Consider the following 12,079-nt stretch of genomic DNA (forward strand, 5'->3'; position numbering starts at 1 on the left):
ATTACTTAAAAGCCGCAAACGCGACGAAATAGTTTGTCAAATTTTTATTCATAAAAATGCAGTTTCAACTGTTCCAGAAGACGGATTTTATAAAATAAAAATATTTTATAAAATCCGTCTTCTTGTGCTACCAGAGAGCCTTTTAAACAATAGGTAGTCTGTTAGCCTTTGGTCAGTAGTAGTCCAAATTCAATACGAACGTTTGTTTCTTGAAAATTTGATCACAGTTTAAATACAGTATTTACTTTTAATATTACCGATATGTCATCGAAAAGAAAACGTGTTGTATTATCATTAAAAGACAAATTAAAGTATTTGTTTTGATTATCTGAATTTTTCCTTTATCCGGACTACCTTCATCCCCAATTAGTCCGGATAATTGAGGTTCTACTATACTTCAAATCTTTCAAATCTTACTATAGTAAATGGCAGCTTGAATAACTTATTTTTCCAAAATTTGTTTTCAAAAATTATGGTATAACTTGGCATCCTATACATACATAAATATGGTATTTCAGGAGTTTAAGAAATCTTGTTTCCATGTATCTATACAAAAATTGCAATTTTTTTTATTTAATTTTTTTAATAATATTTGCTGAATAAGTGATTTATCTAAACTCCAAGGTTATATTTGGATATTTGAATATAGATTTTAAAGAATTTAATATTTAATCTTTAAAATATTAATTAGAAATTTAAAAAACTTCTTAAATATATGGTCATTGAAATGTGAATAATTTTTTTAATATGAAGTAATAACAGTGAGAAATTTGTATGAAATGATTCAAGGGTGTTTATGGAGAGAGGGTATGTGTACATACATACAAAGTAAAAAGAAAGAATTACTTTACAAACTAATTATTAATATATGAGATCCCTAGAAAGATATGATTAAGGAAATTAATCAAAAGAAAATCCATTAGCTTATATCACACATTGGAAAACAATGGCTATAAAATTATAACAATAGATTTTGGAAGTATTGAATGCTTAGAAAGATAATAAACAAAAAGAGAGAATGAATGATTTTGAAAATATTGTGTATTTTATGAAAATCACATCATTAAAGTTTTAAAAGTTTTATGCTTAACATTAATTTTTATTTAGGAATGGAATAAAATAGAATTAATGAATAAATTTTATATATTCTGTATAAAGATAAATAAAGCATATAATAAGTATACAGTAAGACCCCGCTTAATGCGGGAATGCATTCCTAGATGACAAAGTGCCAAATGAAACAGCATTAAATAAGATCATTTTAGCATAGAGTAAATAGGGATAGAAGAACATATGACTGAAAATAAAAAAATTTTACTTTAATTTTAATTCATTTTTATATTAATTTGTATAATAATATATGTTAAATAACACTCAAACATATGCACACAGAAATGTATAATAATATATTAATTAGTTCATTTTTTGTGATGAAGGTCCTGACTTTTCTGAAATTCTTGTTTTTTTGCAATAAAGTCATGAAGTTTCATTTGTTGCTTTTTTCTTTCCTTAAGCAAATGTCGGTAGCAAGAGATCGCATCCAAAATACCTCGTTTTGCTTTTGCATGCCTTTCAAAATCTAGATCATTGCTACAATTTGATCAACGATTTCAATTATAGTTACCAAACTTTTACTAAGGAAATATGTAGAGAAATTTTTTGGGTTCTTTGCTTTCAGAATCACTATTTTCCAGTTCTACATGAATTCCTTGTTCTGCCAGTTCTTGAAGGTCGTCGTTGATAAGACTCTCGCCAGAAACCTGCAGTAACTCTTCAATATCCTGTTCATCTACATCTCCTAGTCCTGCTGTATCGATTAGGTTGAGTTTGATCAACCTAACGATACAGTGATAGACTCTTCTCATTGAGAATTCTTGGATATCTTCAGCCATAACTCCTTCCACACTTCATTCATGCATTTATCAGTTAATTCTTGCCAAGCTAAGTCGACATTTATATCATTCATGATGTTATATTTTTTTCCAAAATTGCACCACACAAACATAGATTTAAAGAAAGTACACCTTTTTGCCACCTTTTTCTGATTGGTTCATGATCAATAAAATGCTGTGATAATTTAAATCAGCATAAATTTTGAGTTTTTTTTTAGGCTTCGAGCAGACGGTGTTATATCAAATTAGCGTTAAGCGGGGTCTTACTGTATTCTAATTTCTAGAGGAATGAAAACTTGGAATTAGGAGCTTTTGCATTTTTAACTGATAGACATACATCAGTAATGATAAATATTTATCTGTTTATAGATTAATAATGGTATTCCAGTGGTTTTGATGTAATTTTTAAATTTTAATCTAATAATCATTAATTTTTTGCTATTGAAAATATGGGGAAAACTCAAATAGTTAAATTATAAAGAGAATATTAGTTTGCACAAAACTATTATTGTCAAATATATAAATATCATCGATAATACCATAAAACTTACAAGAGGCAGAACCTCCTAAAATGAAAATTTGTGAAAACTGGAAAATTGCATTTATTTTGGTGTTATTACAAATTTTATTCAGAATGTAGACTTCTAAGGTGAAACTTGGAGGAACCTGTAAGATGTGAATGGAAATCTGTGTGTTATACAGTCGACCCCCCTATAACGTACGTTCCTATAACGACAATTCCTATAACATAGCGAAAAAATTGTAGCAACTTTCGTATAAAGTACCTCCTATAACGTCGTTTCGCGACAAGATTGATAGAGTCTGGACTAATAGTGGATGAGCAGCCGAACTACTTTCCTCCGACCCTGCGCCACGCTACGGAGCGGCTAAATTGAGTTTGCTATTGTCTGTTTAGTATTATATATAAATTATATATAAATTAGGTACTGTACATATAATTATATATTAATTATATATAAATTAGGTACTGTATATATAATTATATATTAACTTAATTTATTGTAACTTTATTATAATTATATATATGCTTTCTGCCGCCTGGCAACACGCTACGGAGATTTTAGGCTAGTAAGTTGAGTTTATTATCGTCTGCACAGTATGTAAATTAGGTACCGTAAGTCTAATACAGCACTAATTTTATACATTTCTTGTGAAAGAAACACTTCTTATTCAACGGCCATAAAAATTATTTATATTAATGATGTCTCCAAAGGTCAAGTTATTTTTCTGCGAAAAATTCATTATTAGAAATCGCGGCCGCCGTTTAATGTGCTGTTCCGCAACGAAAACCAGCTTTAAGCAACGGCATAGTCGAACGGTACACACTCGGTAAGTAATCCTATAATTTTTGTTTATAGCATAGTTTATACGGATTACTCCCAAAAAATTATACGTGTTTTGGAAATGTTGAGTGGAATTAGTCTAGAATCGGTTAATTTTATAGAAGAAAACCTTTCGAACAGCCTTAGTCCGTAAAGTTCCCACCTATCGGGCTGCGATTGGCTCATGTATTTAATCATTCCTACAACGTAAAATTCGATTAGCATGGAACGTATCTAAGCATTATAGGGGGTCTACTGTATATTAATTTACATCAATTGTCCATTTTTCAGAGATACTAACTGAACAAGTATTAATCAAAAACCTGACAAATATGTTATGGTAAATTCATTTTTATTAATACAGGGTAGAGCCTCGAAAACTCGGCACTCGATAACCCGGCACTCCAGATAACTCGGCCACACCCTGGCAGGGCAAAAAAAATCCTTAGTTAATTAATTTTTATTATAGACAGCTTTATGCCTCATAAACTATTTTTCTGGGGTCTGTCTTATCAGGTAAATTACTGTACACAGTGTATTCATTAATTTTCATTTTCATGTAGTAAAGGCTCTATGCCTTCGTAAAGGACGTACTTTTCCTTTGTTTAAGGGTATTTGGGCAGTTTATTCTCTGTTTTATTCTCAAGTAAACAATACATACAAATACAGTACAGTATTTTCTGAGGAAACACTCATACTTAGTTTTTTTAACCCCATTCCCGATAACCTGGCATTTTCACAAACTCGGCCACCCTTCGGTCCACATTAGGCCAAGTTTTCGAGGCTCTACTGTATTTGTTTTATTTTTTTTTAATAAGAAGGAATTTAGAGAATAATTAATTAGTTTAAAATAATTGACATTAATGAGTTTGTCAATAGTTTTGGAAACGATATATGTGATTAAGGTTCTACGACACTGACACAAAAACTGCAGTTAATATGATTGACAAGATCCTAATATTAAACAGTGAAATGAAATATATAAAAACTAATAAACTTTAATAAATAATGTTGAATATGTACATTACATCCTACAACAAATTTAGGTTTAAACATCTTTCACTTTCTACATGTGCCAGCTAAAAGTATGTACTCATTTTTACTTTTCCAGCTGTTACATATAACAGAAGGAAAGTATGGCAATTGGTCAAAAAATGACCCTCATGATTTTTACATTTTTGGACTTACGACTCCTTGAAACATTGATAAATGCAAAAAATTTTGGGGTAATTTCTGTATGTATGGATGCTAGTGTGTGTGGCACAATTTTATTCACCCTGTTTGAAGCTTAATAATTTCTATGCTTTTTGTTGAAAATTTCTGAAATTTTTGCAGGGAGATTTGTTTATTAGAGGGATTGATGCTATTAAATTTTGATAGTTAAAGGTCAAGGGGATGGGAAGATAATGGGGTCTTGTGTATCCCCAGTAGGGTCGGACTTAATAATGATTTTACTTGTTATTTGCATTTACAATTTTTTATAAAACTCATCCCTACCCTGAAAATTAAGCTTTTTGCCATTTTATAATAGTTAAAAAATATAAAAAGTTTTTAAATAAAATATAAAAACAGATGGTGCACCAAAATTGTTACCAGGAAACTCATATATAGAGTAAATGAAATTTTGAGACTTATTAGCTGCACTTTGATAGAAAATTTTGTGTAAAAAGAAGAAACTTGTTCTACTTAATTTTGTATTTAATTTTGGTAGAAACTTCAGAATGAGCATTTATGCTATATTTTACATATATATGTCCTGACCTAAGTTTATTTTGATTTTAAAATAGTGAAAAGGTTGTTCTGATTTCCTGATGCAGTGGCATGTAAAAGTAAATAAATTATTACTGAAAACATTGGATACTTTACTGTTAATTGTGACTAAGACAAATGCAGAGGGAGTAAAATATAGACTTTTACACACCATCAAATTCAAGCAAGTAGTCTACTTGCTTTAATCTAAGATGGTATCTAAAAGTCTGTATTTTCAATGAGAGAACACAAAGAAGTTTCATTTAGAATGTGTACTTTCTTTCTCTATTTGGGAATATATATATGAATTTATATTGTATTTTCAGATTTTTTTAATGAACATATGTTCGCATTGTGAATCAGTGAGCACTTTCTTATTTCAGCATGCCTAAGCTGGAAAGCTTATAAGACTTTTATGCAGTTTTGGCTATTACAAGTTTTACTTTATGATGATAATAGTAAACAGATAATTATAACAATTTGATTTTCAGTATTAAATAATTTTTATTTATTTCCAATATTTATCCTATTAATATGAATATGGTATGATTAAAAAAAAATAGATATAAAATTTAGAACGAAGACTTTCATTTTCTGTAGAGATTAATTTTTTTGTTTTGTATATTATAAAAGGCAATCTAAGGATCACATAAGAAAGCATATGATGGATTTTATTTTGTATATGAAAGTGTTGTTAGCAAGTCAGAATTTCGGGAAATGGTTGGTTCTCAAACTCGAAAAATTCTGATTATATAAAAATTAATCAGAAAACAACTTCAATAAAAATAATTGTATTCAAATTTGTAATTTGTAACATTGGAACAGATTTGTTAGTTACAAAAAAAAAATGATTATTTTGATTGAAATTTTTAAGACAAAGAACAAAATATAAGAAATATGTGAATTAGGTAAACTGTTGTTTAAACCCCATAATGTGAATTAAGATAATTATGTTTTAACCAGGACTGTATTGCTCAATTTTTTTTTTAATGAATAAATTGATTTAGAAACCTGAGTGATGTTAAGTGTTTTGTTTGTTAATTAACATGTTTGCTGCCAGTTGACACAATTTTGCATCATATGACCTTCATTTCAGTATGCTGATGACATGATTTTGCATCACTAAAACACTAGAATTTATTACTATTTGAAGTGTGAGAAATATTTTAGAGATTATATTTTATTACTTAGTTTTTTTTTACTTTCCCAATAAAATACTTATGTAAATAGTTTTTCATTATTTATGTCTTCAAATAGGTGCTAATGACTCAATTTTACATTGCCATGTATAATTCCTACAGTGTACTTTAAATGAAAAAGTTTTTTATTCTTATTCTGTATAAAATAATGGTATATTTTATGAATTGGTATATTTGGTGCAAATTTTCCTTGTAATGGGTGGCAGTGAATGTATTGATATATATTTTTAGTCCATTGATTAATGAAAATAAAATAAATCAGTAAATCAGTTAAGATTTGATTAATAGAATAACTATAATTAATTAATATAGCTTTAATGAAATTATATAAAGATTTAATTTATAGTTAGTAATATTAATCTAAAGAAATTCTATATGAAAATAAATAGAAATTAAGTTTTGAAAATATATAAAAAATAATGTCTTAAATGCTAACCTGCTTTGAAAATTGACAATGTATTTGGTTATGTACAGTGAAGAAAAGAAACATATTTAACTTTTAATATAAAATATTGTTAGAAGAGTTATAAAATACATTATATTAAATAAAAAGTTATTTATATAACTATTGTAAAATAAACTTAATTATTTAAGTTATAAGTAGACAATGGACATATAGGCCCTTAAAAGTGGCATTTTAGGCGCTTAAAATAAGCTCTTAAATTGCGTCGTTTAAGCTTTATAAACAAAAAATAGGTGGTCAAAATTTGCACAGTGAACAATTAACATACTTATCAGGATGACGAATTTTTTATTTAACATATGTATTCCAAACAAAAATGCACGTATTCAGAATGATGCAAACACAAAAGTAGACAAACAATTATCTTTACATTTTTTATTTGCTCTGTTTCCCATAGTTAGCTTCATACATAACATATTACAAGCACTTTTTCCAAATTTTCAATAGAAAAGTTGCAACATTTGTCACTGAGAATTAATTTATATGCAGAGAAAGAGCATAAATTTATATGCAGAGAAAGAACATTTGTCCATTATCTTCAGTAGATGTGTTCCACATCTACTGAAGATAATGGACAATATTTCAACCTTGGAAGAAGATGAACTGGGAATTCACCTTTGCTCTTCTTTCTTGCCAAAATATCAGTCACAATAAACTAGCACTTTAATCCGAGTCTCTTTAGAAACACTGCTTTCAACTCTTTCTTCACTTTTTTTGTAGTAGTGCCTGGTGCATCACAAAGTTTCTGGTTTGCTCTATTGAGGAGATCAATTTGTTCATATATAGGTTTCCCACTACTTTCAGGAGCAGTAATAGTATCTGCAATGAATGTGAAATAACACTTGATGTACTGTACATCAACTTGTTCTGAACATAAATGTCATTCAAAATTTTCTTGGCTTTAGTTACACAAACTGCATTGTCTGCTAAAGTGACCAGAAGTTTTTTGATATTGAAGAAATGTTCACTGTAGTAGTTAGTACAAAATCTTAGCCATCTACACGCTAAGGGAAAAATAGGCATTTGCCTAAAATCTGCTGTCTATAAATGACAAATAAAGCATCTCTAATGCTATATTTATTAAATAAAAGTATTTATTTTAAAATATTTCATATAGTTTTAATTTTATTACTATAAAATTGCATTGGGGTGTAATTTATTTTTGTTATTATTGCATTCTAATTTTTTCTGCTTGGGATATGCATGCACTGGGACTTAAATATAAGTAATCAATAATAATAAAAAAATGAATCTGTCTGATTGCATTTTCAGGAAAAAAAATGAAACTTAAGCAGTTTAATTTAAGAATTAAAGTAAACCTTTGCGGAAAATGAAACGAAAAATTAATAAAAACTTTTTAAAAATATGAAAACAGACTAAACTTTGTGTTTTAGGCAAAAATAGGCAGCAACGTCAAAATAAGCATTTTTAGGCATTATAAAATACAGTACCATTGTTTCGGTCTAAATGTTCATGAAAAGTGTTCATACAAGATCTTAGCCATGTACTGTACAGGTATACCTCGAGTTATGTCATTCTCGATTATACGTCGTTTGTCAAAAAATATACGGAAAAATAAAAATCAAGTTTAAGTCATTTTATTCAACTTTACATTCGTCTGCCACAAATATTGAAGTCGTAATATCACTAGAAAAACATTAAAGCACATAAAATCATATTAAAATATGTACATTTACAGTAAATGTTAATATAATCATCATAAATATTAGAGAATGAAACATGAAAATGTCTGTATTTCTGTGTTGTCATCTTATTTAATGGTCTTTAAGTGCTTGCTCAATATTGGTGTTTTCCATGGTAGCTCCAATATCTACCGTTTGGCATCGTTGTCAGCGCCACTCGATATTGATAAATTTAATATAAATTAGTTTATTTTCTACTGTTGCAAGATAATTTTAATAACTGTATTTGTTATTTAACCTTACAAAATCATCTTATTTTGTAATGTCTTAGAGCAAACCACATTCACAAATAAAGAGTCCGTGATGTACTGTAAACATCGCCAAATTGTAAACATTTACAGTACATTTACAAGTATGTACTGTATGTACATGAATTCATAAATTTAGATTACTTTTTTTCTATACTATATTAAAAACTAAAATTTGTTTGTAAGCTTAAAATAGATTCTTATTAACCATATATTATTAAAAATGCATTTATAAATAAAATACAGAACTGGGAATGGTTATTTGTGGTTTAGCCTAGTGACAAGTAAATACGGAGACAAGTAAATTTGACTTACGCTGTTTTTCGACTTAAATTGTCTCTCCTGGAACCAATTACTGACGTAAGGCGAGGTATACCTGTATATGCCAAGGAAAAAAAATAGGCACTTGCCTAAAATCCGCTGTCTAGTTATAAGAAAGCAGATCAATTATGATTTTTTCTTTTTTGCTGCAATGTTTCAGTTCTTATAAGTTTGCTATAGAATATTAGTATTCTATTGAATATTAATAGTTAAATTATATTATAGAACTCTTTTAAACTAATTTTGCTGTTACAATTTAATTTTTAGAAACTTCTTAATAGTTTTTATAAATTTATTAAGACTGTCAAGATTGTAAATATGGATATATCGATATGATTTTTTTAAGTATGTTGGTTTGCCTATAGTTTTTACAATTTTGATTGTAGAATTTGATTTCATCAGATTGTTTATGCTCATAATATTCTTTATTTTTATCATCTTTCAGTATTTTTATATTAATTATATAAATCATGATTCATATATATATAAAGTTTTACAATATTTACAGAAGTTTAAAATTTAATATTATAATATGACATTTTTAATTACAGTTTTTGAATTTTTGGCATCTGAACCAGATGAATTATTAGATGCTAGGATTGAATTAATGATCAAAGAAACAAATGAAGAAACAGCTTTAGGATTTTGCCAAAGGTGTTTGAAATATCTTGAAAGAATATCAACTAATGATACAATTCAAAGTGTATTTTACCCCCTTAAAGGATGTGAAATTTCAGAAATCATTGCAGAATTGAAAAGATTTTTCTTAATATGGTTAATACTTCTGCTTCATAGAAAAGAACAGTTGTATAATATTGTAAAAGAAGTATGTATTAATTAATGTATTAATAGAATATTATTGATTTATTATATTTATAAATTTAATTAAATGATTTTGATTGAATCAATTAATTTATATTCTTATTAAAAAATCTGTGAAGTAGGTTTTTGCAAAATTTATGAACTTTAGAAATTTTGTATTGAGTATTTTTTACTTTAAGCTCTTAAATATTTAATTCAATTTTATATGTCTTTTTCATAGAATATTAAATTTAATTGATTCAGAATAAATGACAGTTTAAAAATTTTATTTATGATTACAAATTGTTTAGTTTCAATTCCTCAAAAACAGAAGGTAGTGAGTTTTGAAAATTATATAAAAATCTATTATGTTATAACACACCAACAATTGCCATAAATCATCAGGCTATAATTTGGAATAAATAATTATAAATTATGACAATTGTTGGTGTGTTATTGCATTGCATCAGGTTAGTAGGGTTGTTTATAAATCTATTATGTTATGATTTAATACGGTAAAATCTTGTTAAATAGTATTTCATATAAATATACATTTTAAATTGATATAGTCACCTTAAGTTTCATAAAAATTTTTGTATAAATAGTCTATTTTCTATATAATAGTGTTGCGGGAAATTATTACTTATAATAAATCTTATTCACAGATAAAAGTATCCTTGTGGTATATTTGACTAACTTGTTTACCTGCTGCCTTTTTCTATAAGGATTTTTTTATACTCTCTATATTTAATTAATTAATGTTAGCTTTTTAATAGTAATTCTTGTAAAAAAAAAATAAGAAGAGTTTGGAACATAGTCATTGAAAATAGCATTTTTTATGAATTTGAAATCAATAATGATTATTTGAGTCCTTATTTTTAAAATTATTATCTGGCACTTTGAATATATATTGAAACTTTTGGTTTAGAATATCACTGAATATGAATGATTTATTTATACTCTTTAAAACTGTGCATCATATGTGTTATAACAAAATACTGTAAACATTATCAAAATCAACAAAGATAAATTTTTTTGTTATGGTGTAAAAATACAGCCATTCCTCACTTAACAGCTTTAATTCATTCTTGAGAACTTTATTGCTAGGCTAAAAGTTACTAAATGAATAAAGAAAGATCATAATTTCAATGGAAAAAATTATAATACTTTCCATCTGGATTAAAGTTATTCAAACAGTTTCCACAGGAATAAAAATAAATCAGTTGTGAACAATGAAAACAAGTTTACATTAGTAATAAACAACAGTCTGAAAGTAAATAAACATAGTTTGATTGTAAGATATAATATAATGGATGTTTTTATATTTTTCAAAATAAGTTAAGATTTATTAATGAAATAATTGGTTGTGGTTGATAATAGTGGAGAACAAGGAAGCCATTCTATAGAAAGTTGTGGAGAGTCAAATGACTATCTTCAGATTTCATGTCTGAATCAAATATATTTGAAAATTTCCTTTTACATGATACCTTTCACAGTAAAAATTCCTGATATGAAAGATCAATATATCCATTGAATTGGAAATATCACTGGGTTAAAGAAATTCAAGATGGAACTTTGGTTTCTTGTAGATTGTTTTTTACTCTTTCTGCCCTCTAGACACTAAGAGGACCTTTAACCAAGCTAATTTTGAGTTCAAGTTAATGATGAAAAAGGGGCCTGACAAATTTGGGAGAGACCACACCCAAACAAATTTTTGGAGTTTTTCAACACACCTCGATTAATTTCTGGGACCCCCAGGGCAGTATGTTCGTGAAGGGTACCAAAGCATATGTGATAGTATTTTTGAAAATACAGGTAGGCCTCCTACAACACGGTACCTTTACAACACGTTTTCGCTCCAACGCGGTTGGAAAAATGTGGAAATTTTCTTACAACGCAGTTTACGGTATTTAGAAATGAATTATCTTTCACATAACAAAAGTTGCAACGGATCATGTGATACGAACTGCAGTTCAGCATACAGAACTAAATGTCCTTGAAAACAGCTATTTGTCACCATTGGAGTGTTATTCCCTTGAAAGTTTCAGGGGAAGACCAGTTTCTAGACAGATGTGCATCAGTTACCATAAACACTCAAATATATCACTAAATTTTCCATCATTTATACTGTTTCAATAACTGGGGATAGCAAAAATGGTCCAAAATACAGTATAAACTTCTATTGGGTGTATGTTTTTAACAACATAGTGAAGAAAAGTTATTTTTTGCGATTTTTACTGTCCACAAAACTGATTGAAAAAATTTTAGCCATAACAATGCCGAATGAAAAGAAAGGACCGTCATTAAAAAGGAAATTTATAACTCTTCAAACAAAGATAGAAATTTTGGATTGAATTAAA

General features: G+C 27.7%; 1 protein-coding gene across 1 annotated transcript in view; it reads left to right on the forward strand.

The window, feature by feature from the left end:
• Nucleotides 1-12,079, forward strand: part of LOC111633281 — a 55,956-nt gene that overhangs the window by 9,024 nt on the left and 34,853 nt on the right. Inside the window, exon 3 of the mRNA XM_023377818.1 lies at nucleotides 9,470-9,744. Within this exon, the coding sequence (XP_023233586.1) occupies nucleotides 9,470-9,744 (275 nt within the window). The remainder of the gene's footprint in view (nucleotides 1-9,469; nucleotides 9,745-12,079) is intronic.

Source organism: Centruroides sculpturatus, unplaced genomic scaffold, assembly GCF_000671375.1.
Source record: "Centruroides sculpturatus isolate CEXI.00-Female unplaced genomic scaffold, Cexi_2.0 scaffold579, whole genome shotgun sequence".
Classification (NCBI taxonomy): domain Eukaryota; kingdom Metazoa; phylum Arthropoda; class Arachnida; order Scorpiones; family Buthidae; genus Centruroides; species Centruroides sculpturatus.